General features: G+C 33.2%; 1 protein-coding gene across 1 annotated transcript; it reads right to left on the bottom strand.

Annotated features, from left to right (window-relative positions):
• Positions 1 to 9,446: 9,446 nt before the first annotated feature.
• On the bottom strand, positions 9,447 to 10,019 carry LOC132941587 (uncharacterized). The gene has a single exon (XM_061009710.1). The coding sequence runs from the start codon at positions 10,017 to 10,019 to the stop codon at positions 9,447 to 9,449; it is 573 nt and encodes a 190-aa protein (XP_060865693.1).
• Positions 10,020 to 12,304: the final 2,285 nt, after the last annotated feature.

Raw genomic sequence — 12,304 nt, 5'->3', positions numbered from 1 at the left:
AGACACTATTAAGTGTCATATACATTTTTAATTTTAATTTATCAATACTAAAAATTAAATATTTCAAATATGATAAAAATTCTTTTTGAAAAATTAAAATTTGTCAATTTGTAAGTCTGATTTTTGGAAAAATGTTGATTGTAAATAAAAATTATGCAGTTTACTTTAAAATTTTTTTGTAATATTATCATTATTTTTGTTAAGTAAGGTTGATCCAGCGGTAAAAAACATTTTAAATTCAAAAAGTATCGACATTTTAAAATTCGTTACCTACTTTTTTAAATTTAAATGTTTTTTTAAGAAGTTATTAATTATTAGAAGCAAATTAGGTTTGAAAAAAGGTGGACAAGTTGGTACCACTCTGCAATACAATGGTTGTCAAGCATGTCGTTGTAATGGATGTGTTATATTATTTGAATTCAACGATAAATCATTGTATACGAAAACGATTCTGAGCGGAGACGTTGTGTCAGCCTAGCATACTTGTATAAATATTAAATAAACATATTTAATAGTTAAAAAAAATATAATAAAATATTTCTTAGCTACATATAGCGTAACATTCTAGTCAACTTTTTATTTTTGTTGGAGGTAGTAAGAATTGTTGGGAACCTTCTATTAATATTCCTCATGTTAGCTATGAATATAAAAGAAAATTTAATGAATTTCTAACTGAAAAATAATTTACAAAATTTGAAATATTTTCAAATGGCTATAATAGTTCATAAAGAGTCAACATTTATTGAAAACGCTAATATAAATACTTAGTGGTTAATACAAGAATCTACGGCTATTCGTTTTACAAATAGGTACTACAAAATGTCAAAAATCGATTAATGAGAATTTGATAATAATAATTGACCACTGAATATCAAATATCGTACAAATTATAAGTTCAAAAAATCATAAAAATATAATCTTCCGTTTAAGTAAACTTTTTTTATACAAAATAACTTATGTGAAATCTTCTAGTAAAATTTTTAATCATAGCAATGAAAAAAAACTTTTATGAATTGCTAACTAAAAAATAATTTATATAATTTTAAACATTTCTTATTGCTATAAATAGCTCAAAAAGAGTCAAAATTGTTTGAAAATTTCACCATGTATGGGAAATGGTTTTTTTAATATTTGGTAAAAATTTCAAGAATCTAGAATTATTCGTTTTTGAATTACAACAAAATATCAAAAATTGATAGATGAAAATTCGTTAATTTACCAATAAAATGCCAATATCGTAAATATAAATAAATTCAAATGCTCCTAAAATATTAATATAACTTTCCTTTAAATTTTTTTGTTTAAGATAGGAACATTTGTGGGGATTCTTCTATCAAAGCTTTTAATGTTAGTTATTTTTTTTTTTATTTTAAATAAGTAATATACAATCTGTACCAGATGACACAATAAGCATATAGACTCAGAGTAAAGTATGACATGATAAAATTGAAGAAAGAAGGTGGCTATTGGTGATACTTACAAAAGGAGAGTTTACATGTTAGTTAACTATGTTAGTTAGTTTGACATTTAAAGAGGAGTGTTTATTATTATGAAGCAGAGTTTTTAGCATTCTTAGTCGGTTATTTAAAGTCAGCCTTTTGGATTTGATGTGAGAGGTCCAGGTTAGTCTTTGGTCGAATTTGGGGCCCAGGTACTTGACTTTTGATGAGGAGGCGATTGGGGTTCCGCATAAAGTGACGGAAGGGGGCAAGTCGGAGAGTAAAGGTTGTATGTATTGATTTGTTTGGATTAACTTTAAAGCTCCAATTTGTAAACCAGTTTTCCATCGAGTATATGTGATTTTGTAAATTTTCAGAGGCAATGAGAGGGTTAGCATTGATTGAGATTAAAACCTTATCATCTGCGTAATCGGACACAGATGTGAAGGGAGAGTTGGGCTGGTCTGACGCTTAAATGTTGTAGAGAATAGGAGAGAGAATGCCCCGTTGAGGCACACCAGCATTAATGGAGAGAGAGAGAACCGGAACGAATTTGAAAATGTCTATTTGAGAGGTAAGATTTGATGATTAGGTAGTAGGTTGGAGGGAGAAAGCTTTTAAGTTTAAATAATAAGCCATCGTGCCAGACCCGATCCAAAGGCCTGAGATATGTCCAGAAATGCACATGTGCAGTATAACTTTTTTTCCAAAGAGTAGGATATTGCATTGACCAATCTGTGAAGTTGATGTGTAGTCGAGTGTAAGGTGCGAAAACCGAATTGGGTGTCAGGGAGTATATGTTTTTCGGTAATTATAGTAGAAATGCGTTTAAGGATTAACCTTTCTAAAATTGTGGCAAAAAGAGGCAGGAGGCTGATGGGTCTAAAGGAAGTTATTAGGTCCGGAGGTTTATTCGGTTTAGGGAACATTATAATTGTAGAAAATTTCCAGACTAGAGAAAAATAGAAGAGTCTTAGTGTTGCGTTGAAAATGTGAGTTAAGTGGATAACGGTTCTATTTGGAAGGTGTCTAGCGACTTCAGCAGTTATCAGGTCATAGCCAGGAGATTTTTTCAGTGAATAGTGCAGTAGAGAATATTTTACATCGTTTGGTGTGAAGGGTTTGATTGGACGAGTAAGTGGAAGGGGGGAATCAAGGAAGGTTTCTACCATATTCATATTATTAGCATTAAAAACGTCTGGATGGGGCTGAAATGTGACCGAAAGATGGGCTTTAAACAGTTCGGCTTTTTCTGAGTCAAAGGAAGCCAGAGATCCATCAGGTTTTTTTATTGGAAGGTTCTGAGTTTTGTAATTGAGTGCTTGTTTTGTGGACCTCCAGAGAGAGCCGTCTTTGGGTGAGAGATTGATGAGATGATTTTAGAAATCCTTAATTAGAATTTTTATTAGCATTTTTTTGAAAGAGTTAGCTAGATGATTATAGACATGTTTATGTGAGGGGAGGCGTGTGTTGATATAACGCTCTGGCCTTGCGTTTTTCGACTATTTGGGTTCGAATGATCTCTGGAAGAGGTTTATGTATCAGTGGATTTGTATCATAGTTTGTTGCTGACCAGGCAGCTGACTGTATAATGGTAGTTAGACTATTTTCGGCTGAATCAATATCAGCTGAGGTTTTTAATTTAATATTTAATTTAATTTCTTCGTTTACGAGGTCGTAAAATTGTTTGTGGTTTGTAGTACGATTGAAAAGCTTTGGGGGCTTTGCCAGAGTGGATGAGTGGTATTGAGGTTTAGCATTACAGACGAGTGGTCAGAGTTTAAATGTAAGATATTTGTTGTGGTGTAGTGAAGACAATTCGAAATTTTTGAAACAAAGATGTCTGTATATCTGGATTTTTTTTAGTGGAGGTTGGCCAGTATGTTGGTCCAGATGGGGCGAGAACTTTGAAATGTTTGGAAGTAGCAAAGTTGTAAAGGACTAAACCCCGAGGATTATTAGAGCGGCATCCCCATGACTGATACTTGGCGTTGAAATCGCCGCTTATGATAAAATTGTTTTTAAATGTGTCAAAGTATTCAGAAAATTTTGAGTTTGTAATATTGTGTTTTGAAGGGGAGTATAATGCAGCAATAGAGATTGGAATGTTGTCCAGGTTAAGTAAAATGGCCCAGGCTTGAATAAAATCATGACTAAAGCTAGGAAGTGGTTTAAATATTATTGACGATTTAATAAGGATAATGGTTTGTTTTAATCAGTTTGTAGGCTGGAATATGGATAGAAGTATACTTAGTGAAATGCGTTTCAGTAATTAGGGCGATGTCTATACGTTTATTGTTTACGACAGTTTCAAGTTCGTGAACGTTGTTTTTTAGGCCATTTGCATTGAATAGGCATATTAATAATGTTTTATGAGTGACTGAATTATTTGTGTTGTTATTAAACATTTTATTTATTTAATAGGTTGGATAGACTAGAAATTACTTTGACAAGAATTTCTATAAGTGGGTTAATAATAGTTTTAAAGTCGGCAAGAAAGCCTGTTAGCATTTTATTAATGTCTAGGACATGTTCTGTACTAGTAGGGGGTAAGGTGTGATCGATGGGAGTATTTGACGTGGCCTGAGCGTAAGTTTGTGTTTGAGTTGGTTGTTGTTTATAAGAATTGTTTTTAGATGGGTGACTTCCTTGTACATTTAAAGGTTTAGGAAAGGTATTAACATGCAAAAAATTACTTGTTGAGTTGAGTCGTTTTCTTCGTTGAAGGTCCTTATGAATTGTACAGCCTCTGTAGTTGGCAGGATGATTGCCAGAGCAGAGGGCGCATTTTGGAGGGGCGTCGCGTGAATTAGGACAGTCAGGTGACAGATGAACGTCACCGCATCGAACACATCTAGGTTGGTAACCACAATAAGCTTTGGTGTGTCCGTATTGTTGGCAGTTATAACATTGACTTATTATTTTTGGTTTGTGCGGTTCTTCGATTTTGATATTTGTGTGGAGAAAGGAGGTCAGTTGAAATATTTCTTTTAACCTATGTGTTGGTTCGAGGTCGACAAAGAACAGAGGGAGGCGATTTTTGTTCACTCTATGTAGAACGTTGGTGACTTGTCTTACTTCAAATAGGCGTATTTGAAGTTCATCTTTGATTAGGTATAGTGGTGTGGTGGGGTGAAGGTTGCGGATAACTACTCTAAGTGGTTTGTCTTCTTTTAACTGGTAAATATGGAACTCAGCTTCTTCTGCTTTGAGGTAATGAACAAGGGCTCTGTATGCCGCTGGACTTGAAGTTTGAATTTTTAAACTATCATTTGATGACTTGCAGATATTGTTATCGACGCCTATTTCTTCAATTAGAGCCGAGCAAAGGGCAGGGAAATCCATCACGTTTTTAATAAAGATTGGAAGGGGGGATTGAAGACTTCATCGACTTCGTCAGTTTCAACACTATCCTGAGGATTAGCCTCATTTGACTGTTTTTGAGAAGGTTCATCTTGAGCAAGTGATTGAAAGCGGTTGGGTGTGGCGAAAATTTTATTTTTTTTATTCTGGTTTGGTGCAGTGGGAGATGAAGAATTGGATGTTGAATTTGATGAACTGGAGAGATTACGTTTGTTTGTTTGAGTTGTCCAGCCAGTATCTGAGGTGTTCGTAATAATGTCCATTGGATACGATTCGTTCTTTTTCGTTTGTACGTAATTTTGAATAGGTATTGTAGTAGTGTGTTTAATTGAGGATTTTATGGATTTATCATTTTTGTTATTAGTGATGTTTTTATTTTTAGTTAGATTAGAATTTGGCATAATTGCAATTAAGCTAACGAGTGTAGCGAACCCGAGATAAGACAACGTGCGCACGCGTTGACGTGATCGACGATCGATGGTTTTTTTTTTTTTTTTTTAATTTTTATTTTAGTTATTTTAGATGCAAGTGTTATACGTGTGCGTTAAACTGAAGTAGAAACTAGATTTAAACACAAAACACAAGTGAGTGTGGGAATAAAACAGTGTTCTGATTGAGAAAAGAGAAAAACAAACACTCGAAAAAATACAGCATTGTGGCACTAATTGCGATAAGGGAACGATTGAAGTGCTTGCGTAGCGAACGACTTCCACCGCGGGACTGAATATTAGTTATAAATAGAAAAATTTTTATGAATTTCTAACTGAAAATAGTTTGAACATTATCAAAATGTTGATGAATTTCGTCAAAATTTGAACTTTAAATTCATATAAAAAATAATCGTGGCTTTGTAGCTTTAATATTTTTGAACTAACATTAGTAAAACTTATAAGGAACCTTAAATTAAATTTTAAAATTTTTTACTTAATGAAAAAGTTTTTATCGAGAATTATTTAAAAGAATTTACAAATTTCTATAAATTTCTCAATACTATAACTAGCACAAAAAAATCGATATTGTTACCATTTGTTGAAAATTCTCATATAAATATTTGTTGATAATTTCAAAAGTAACCGTAGTTATTGGTTTTTTAGTTACACAAAAAAATAAAATTGCATAAAAATTACTAATTTTTTCACTTTTTTTCGTTTTTTTTGAAGCTTTCGGTTTTGGATTTAATACGAGTTTCCAAATTTTTTGGTTTTGGTTTTAAATTATATTACTGGTTTTCAACTTTTTCCGGTTTCGTTTTTGATTTTGTTTTCAGTTTTTAAGCTGCTTATACTGGTTTCTAAAATCGGTTTCAAGGGCTTCACTATTAACGTCCATTCTTAGTTTATTAATTTATTTTAAATCGCGGGATCGCGCATTCGAATCGCCTTTTGGGTAAAGTAATCTTTCCAAAATATTTAAGATACCAAAGGTTTTTTAAAAAATACTGTTTTTTAATTATATTTTTGGTTTTGGTTTTAAATTATAATACCGGTATCCAATTTTTTAAGGTTTTGGTTTTAGATTATAATGGCGTTTTTTTTTCAGTTTCGGTTTTTTAATGGTTTATATCGGTTTCAGAAACTGAAAAGATACTAATCTCGAAAATCTGAGCATTTTTACTATCTAAAATGTTACCGACAGATAGAAAAAAAACATACACATCATTGTAAAATCAATACATTCTTTGGTTCCGCTCAGAATCTAAAATATTATACGAAATATGTGAATTTCCTAGGTACAATCTCTAATCTATATACGATCTACCTCTAAACATGATGTATTATTTATTTAACTTTAATTTGGTGACTATATATTTTTTAAGATATTAAATCTTAATGAATAAAATATTTTGTTAAATGTATCTTAAATAATTTCAGTTATACATTAAATTTGTGTACTACTTATATTTATTTATAGTAGTATTCTAAGTATAGTTATATTTAATGGGTTCGTCCCGTATCTGTTTTGATAATAAATAAATAACAATTTATCTACAGTATCTGAATACTTATAAAACAAATTGTATCTATGCCTATCTAGTGACTCTTCCTAAGTAAAGTATCTGTATATGTATGTGGATACATAATTGAAAATAAACTGCTCTACACGTATACAAACACACTCACACTAATATTATCATATTCATCACAGTCCAAGAGTGGTGGTGACGAGATTGCATATTGTCTAAAATATATTGCCCATTATTAAATATACACGATCTGATATTTATTTACAGTGTTAGTATAGAGTATAGACTGTTGCACGTATTGATATTTATTGATACCTAATAATACTGCTTAAAATTAATTCCAACTACTTTTTAACATTATTAGGTTATGCCTACCTACATCTACAAGTGAACTTTTTGTTTGGAAAACAAAGTTTTATTAGACGTGCTTTAACAAATTTGTTTGGAAACAAGTCGAACATTTTAAAAAAGTTTACTAAAATATCTTTGGCGTATAGTATTTATATGTTAAGTCAAAAACGAATAGTTTTCAGGAAGATTAAATAAAAAATTCAAAATCATTCAAAATTGTAGACAATAGCATCTGGACTGATAATTAATTTAATTTAATATTCAATGTACCAACTTTTATGTTAACTATTAAGTAGAACTTTAAAATGAATTCTTAATTATTTCTAAGTGACTTAAGATAGTTAGATTTTTATTATATAATATGACTTACGCTATTAGGGCATGCATTTAAAATTATTACTAAACTTGACTTAAGATATTAAGACCATTTTAAAATTATTTCTGTTAGATTCTCTATTCTTAAGTAGACATACGTGTTTCGTACCCAATATAATGTGACTTAAAATGTTTAGACCAAAACAAATTTCACTGATAGTGAGTTATAGTTTCGACTTACGTGATCTGTACCAACAAAATATAAAAATTTTTGATTTTAATAACATTAAAAGACAAAAATGTCAATTTTTGACTTAAGCCATTTATACCATACGCCAAAGATATGTTTGTTAGGTGTAGACGAAGCTTTAGAGTGTTTGATAGATAATGTTCTCAACAACTTTACAGCAAATATTGTAGAAATGCTAAAAATGTGTTAAAATGTCTAGTGATATCAGCCATTCAGTCATTATAGGATGCAAAGCCTCAAAAAATATTGATAATATTGATATATTATTAATTAATGTCATTAAGTATTTGACGGGTAACAAGACGTAATAACGTTTCGATTCTGAATGTTATAGGAAAGGAACACACGCAAAACGCAATTGACATTTTTAAATTCTACTGCGACACGAGAATCTAATGAATTAGTTAACTATTGTTTAACTGACTTGTGTAAAGGAGGAAGTATAATATAGTAAACACCACAACTAAATATGAACAATAGAAAATATCCGTGGTGTATTCCCCAAAATTAAGGTACATACAACTAACTTACAACCAAACTGAAGGATCATCGATTCCCTAAATTAATTAATCCGTTTCATCCAGCAGTTTGCTGTTTGTTTAGCGAAAAATGTGCTTAGGGTTAGGAGTGGACTAAGTTAAACTTTATCAAAGGAATATTAGGTGACTTCCTACAGTTGATACACCAAAAAAAAATAAAACATGAATTACGATGTAACAAAATTTGAATTACGATAAACATTCAAAAAATTACTGCTTCAATAATATTAAAATACTATCAATTAAATTTGTATAATAATATGAAAAATAACATATTTTAATAAAGTATAACAATATCATGAACATAAATATATTTATAGTAAATTGTATAATCGTTTTTCTTATACAAAGTATCAGTAAGTAAGTAAGTTTAATACATTCCATTATACATTGACCCACTTGTAACCTACTGTACAGCAGAGCGACATCCACTTCATGCTTTTTAAAATTATTTTTACATAATTTGAATTTATTATTAGACATTAGATAAAAATATTTTTTAAAATCTAATTGTTATTGATAAAACAGAGATTTTTAATTTTTGAATGACAACAGATTATATTTCAAATAATTTCATATCTTCAACATTTTCACATGGCATAGGGCTATAATATGACCTAGGTAGGTAGTCAATAGTTTATATTTTAATCCAGCATTTAAAATTTAGATTATTCTGCGAGTATTCTGAAAAACGTTAACACACTACAACACTAATTTAAACTAGGTAGTAAATAATAATATATATTTTTTCTGTTTTGAACCGATAGCAGAGGAGGGTCTGATGCACAATACTACTCCTCTGCTGCCATCGTTTATTGGTGAATAACATTTATCACACACAATAAATCACATGCATATAATATATGTATATTATACATATCACAAATAATTAACCAGGAAATGGTTGACTGAGCTTTGTCACCTAGTAATGCCTAGTCTCGTTTTTCGCTCTATTATCGGCCCGGTGTCGCATGCACCCGCCGGCCTGGAATCTCGTTCTACTGATTTGGAGCGGCTTTTGCTTCAATCTCAGCTAGCCTCGCATCCAGTTCCTTGCAGCTAAGTATGCCTTCAACCATTTCATAGAAGGCCTGCGTGGCGCGCTGAGAGGCAGCCTGTATTCGATCGTTAATGTAGATCGGGACGTCGGTGGGACCACAGCAGATCCTGTACGTCACTTGGAGTGACTTTAGGTTACTTATGAACCCGTCCACTGTCAGCCGCATTCATTCCCAGTCGAAAATTGTGTGTTTAGCCGTATCCATCGGGTGCTGGTAGTAGGGGCAAGCCGCGTTTGAGGCACGCTTCCTCCAGTACAAATAGCACCTGAAGCACCCATGTCCCGTAAGAGCCTGAGTTACGTGGAACGTGGGGCCTTTGGGGCATCTTCTCATCCATCTTATCAAGTCCGGGAGGATCTTACGCGTCCAAGCTGCGTTCTTACCGTGCCTCCACTTACTGGACCAGTCAGCGAGCAGGATATCGCGCTCCTCTTTCCGGATCTCATCCTTAGAGCCCAATCTATCGGGGTCGTTCATTTTACTCCGAACTCCTTTGCGTTCCAAAGCGATAAGATCACCTGGAGGAGTTCCCACGAAGAATAAGGCTGCCTCAGCAGGGACGATGTGGTACGCCCTTGTCACTCTAAGTGCCGCCAATCCCTGGGACCGAATCATAAGGTTCCAACAAATAGCGTACTCTGTTGCTCTTTCTGCCCATGTCGGTGATGCGTACAACCGCATGCTGTTCACCAATTTCAGCGCTCTTTTAGATTGAGAGGGCCCTCCGAGGTTATGCATAATAGCCGTCCTATAGCCAGAGCAGCCTTAGACGCCTTACCCGAGACCACTAATAGTTAAGTGCGGGTCAAGATGAAGTCCTAGACATCGCACCTTCTTTAGTAAAGGAACTGGGCGTCCTCCTATTAAGAACACCAGATCCCGGTACGCCCACTTCTTTTTCAACATGATGACCTCAGTCTTGTGTCGTGGTAGTTGAAGTCCATGGTCTCCGATCCACATATCAATGGCTTCTAGTGTGGGGTTTACCACACCAGCCAGAGCATCCGATGTCTGTGCAGCTGCAAGTAGGACTAAGTCATCTGCAAACCCGACCAGCTGAACCCCTTCCAGTACGTCCATCCTGAGGATGTCATCATAGAACACATTCCACAGTGTGGGCCCAAGTACCAACCCTGGCGGGACACCTCCTGTGACCGGCCTAATGGTGCTCCTCCCCTCAGCTGTCCTTATGGTAAGGGTACGGCTCTCCATGCACGACCGTAAAATGTTCAATAGGTAACGGAGGACCCCTCTCCGTCGAAGAGTCTCATCCATGTGATTCCATGGCACGGAGTTGAAGGAATTTTAAACATCGAGTGCCACCAAGACGCATAGTTCCTGCTTTTGTGAGGGACCATGATTTGCCCAAGTGTCCAAATCAAGAACCTTGTTGATAGCGTCCTCAGTGGAGCAACCTCTCCGGAAGCTAAACTGGTTGATACTGAGTCCGCTCGTCTTGTCGAGGTGCTCGTTTAGCCTAAGTAAGAGAATCCTCTCAAACACCTTACCCATGGAGTCTAACATGCAAAGAGGCTGAAAGCTAGATGGGTTAGTGACTGGCTTGTCCAGTCCCTTGTGCAGAAGTAGAAGTCTGACCCGTTTCCACCTAACCGGAAAAACTGGCTCTCAAACATCGGTTGTACATTTTAGCGAGTATGTTATGAGACTTATTCCCAATCAATGAAAGCATTTTGTTAGTAATCCCATACAGCTTTATCCCTCGACAGTCGGGAAACTGCTATCCTAATATCCTCGGTGGAGATAAGGGGGCACTCACTGTCAGGATTTACGTTATTATCATCAGCGATAGCGAGTGCGTAGATGGGATCTAATTGACCGTCTAACAGCACGTATTACCAATCAATGATTGGCCTAGGGGGAAAAGGTGATCCGAGATGTCTTTTTCTAGTCCTATAGCCGCTGTACCTGGAGGCTGTCTACCTATCCACCCTAAAAGTAAATATATATTACTTATTACTAATATATAATAGGCAATTTATTTAACTATTGATTAATACGGTAATTTAATTCTATTTTTTCTAAAATTTCTTATAAACATCACTTGTGCTTATTGTAAAAAATAATTAATAGATTAACAATTTTAAAAAAGTAATTCGGTTTATTTAAATTTTTCCTAAAACATTGGATTTATTAAACTATTAATATTTATTTATTATAATCTATAATATACTAGATACATGTAATGTAATGAAATATGTCTGAAATACTAAACCACTGGAACAAGAAACTTGAAATATTATGGTTTAAATGGTTATATATATATGTCTAATGGCGTAGGGGAAGGATTATGTCAAAATTTGAATTCAAGTGATTATGAAAATTCGTGTATATGTGTATTATTTTATATTTTTAAATAGCTACAGTCGCTACTTTTAAATAAGGAACCATGTTTTCAATTTTAAAACTTTTTTACAAACTGAAAATGTTTTATCAATATTTAAAGAAAACCTAAAAAAATCGAAAATGTCTTTAAATAGCTCAAAAAGAGTCAAAATAATTTAAAAAAATTGCACCACGTATAGAAGAGTTAATCTAAGAATTTAGTGATAAACTTTAAGTATCTACGATTATTTGTATTTGAATTACAATGAAATAAGAAAATCGTATTTTGATAAATCGTCATTTTACATGTAAATAATATTAAATTTTCTCAAAATTTAAACTTCAGACGCCCATAAAAATATTTTTGTGATGACGCTCAACTTTTTTTTTTAATTCCACTAATAACAACTCACGAAGAACCTTGTATCAAATTTTAAAATCATAGGTATAAATATTAAAAATGTTATGCATATAAATAATTGGCAAATGTTCGCTTTTTTGACGAAATTCGACAAAATAAGAAAATCAGTTTTGTCAAAAACTGTTTAAAGGTACGTGAGAATTCCACTTTTTATCTATCATTTTAAAAAATACTTTAACTTTTAACCCTCCCTAGGTACCAACTAAGTTCACTTTCCCACAGAAAATATATTGAAATTGAAAATCTAATAATTTTACTG

The sequence above is a fragment of the Metopolophium dirhodum genome, chromosome 1, assembly GCF_019925205.1.
Source record: "Metopolophium dirhodum isolate CAU chromosome 1, ASM1992520v1, whole genome shotgun sequence".
Classification (NCBI taxonomy): Eukaryota; Metazoa; Arthropoda; class Insecta; order Hemiptera; family Aphididae; genus Metopolophium; species Metopolophium dirhodum.
This window is presented reverse-complemented; position numbering and strand designations above follow the sequence as displayed.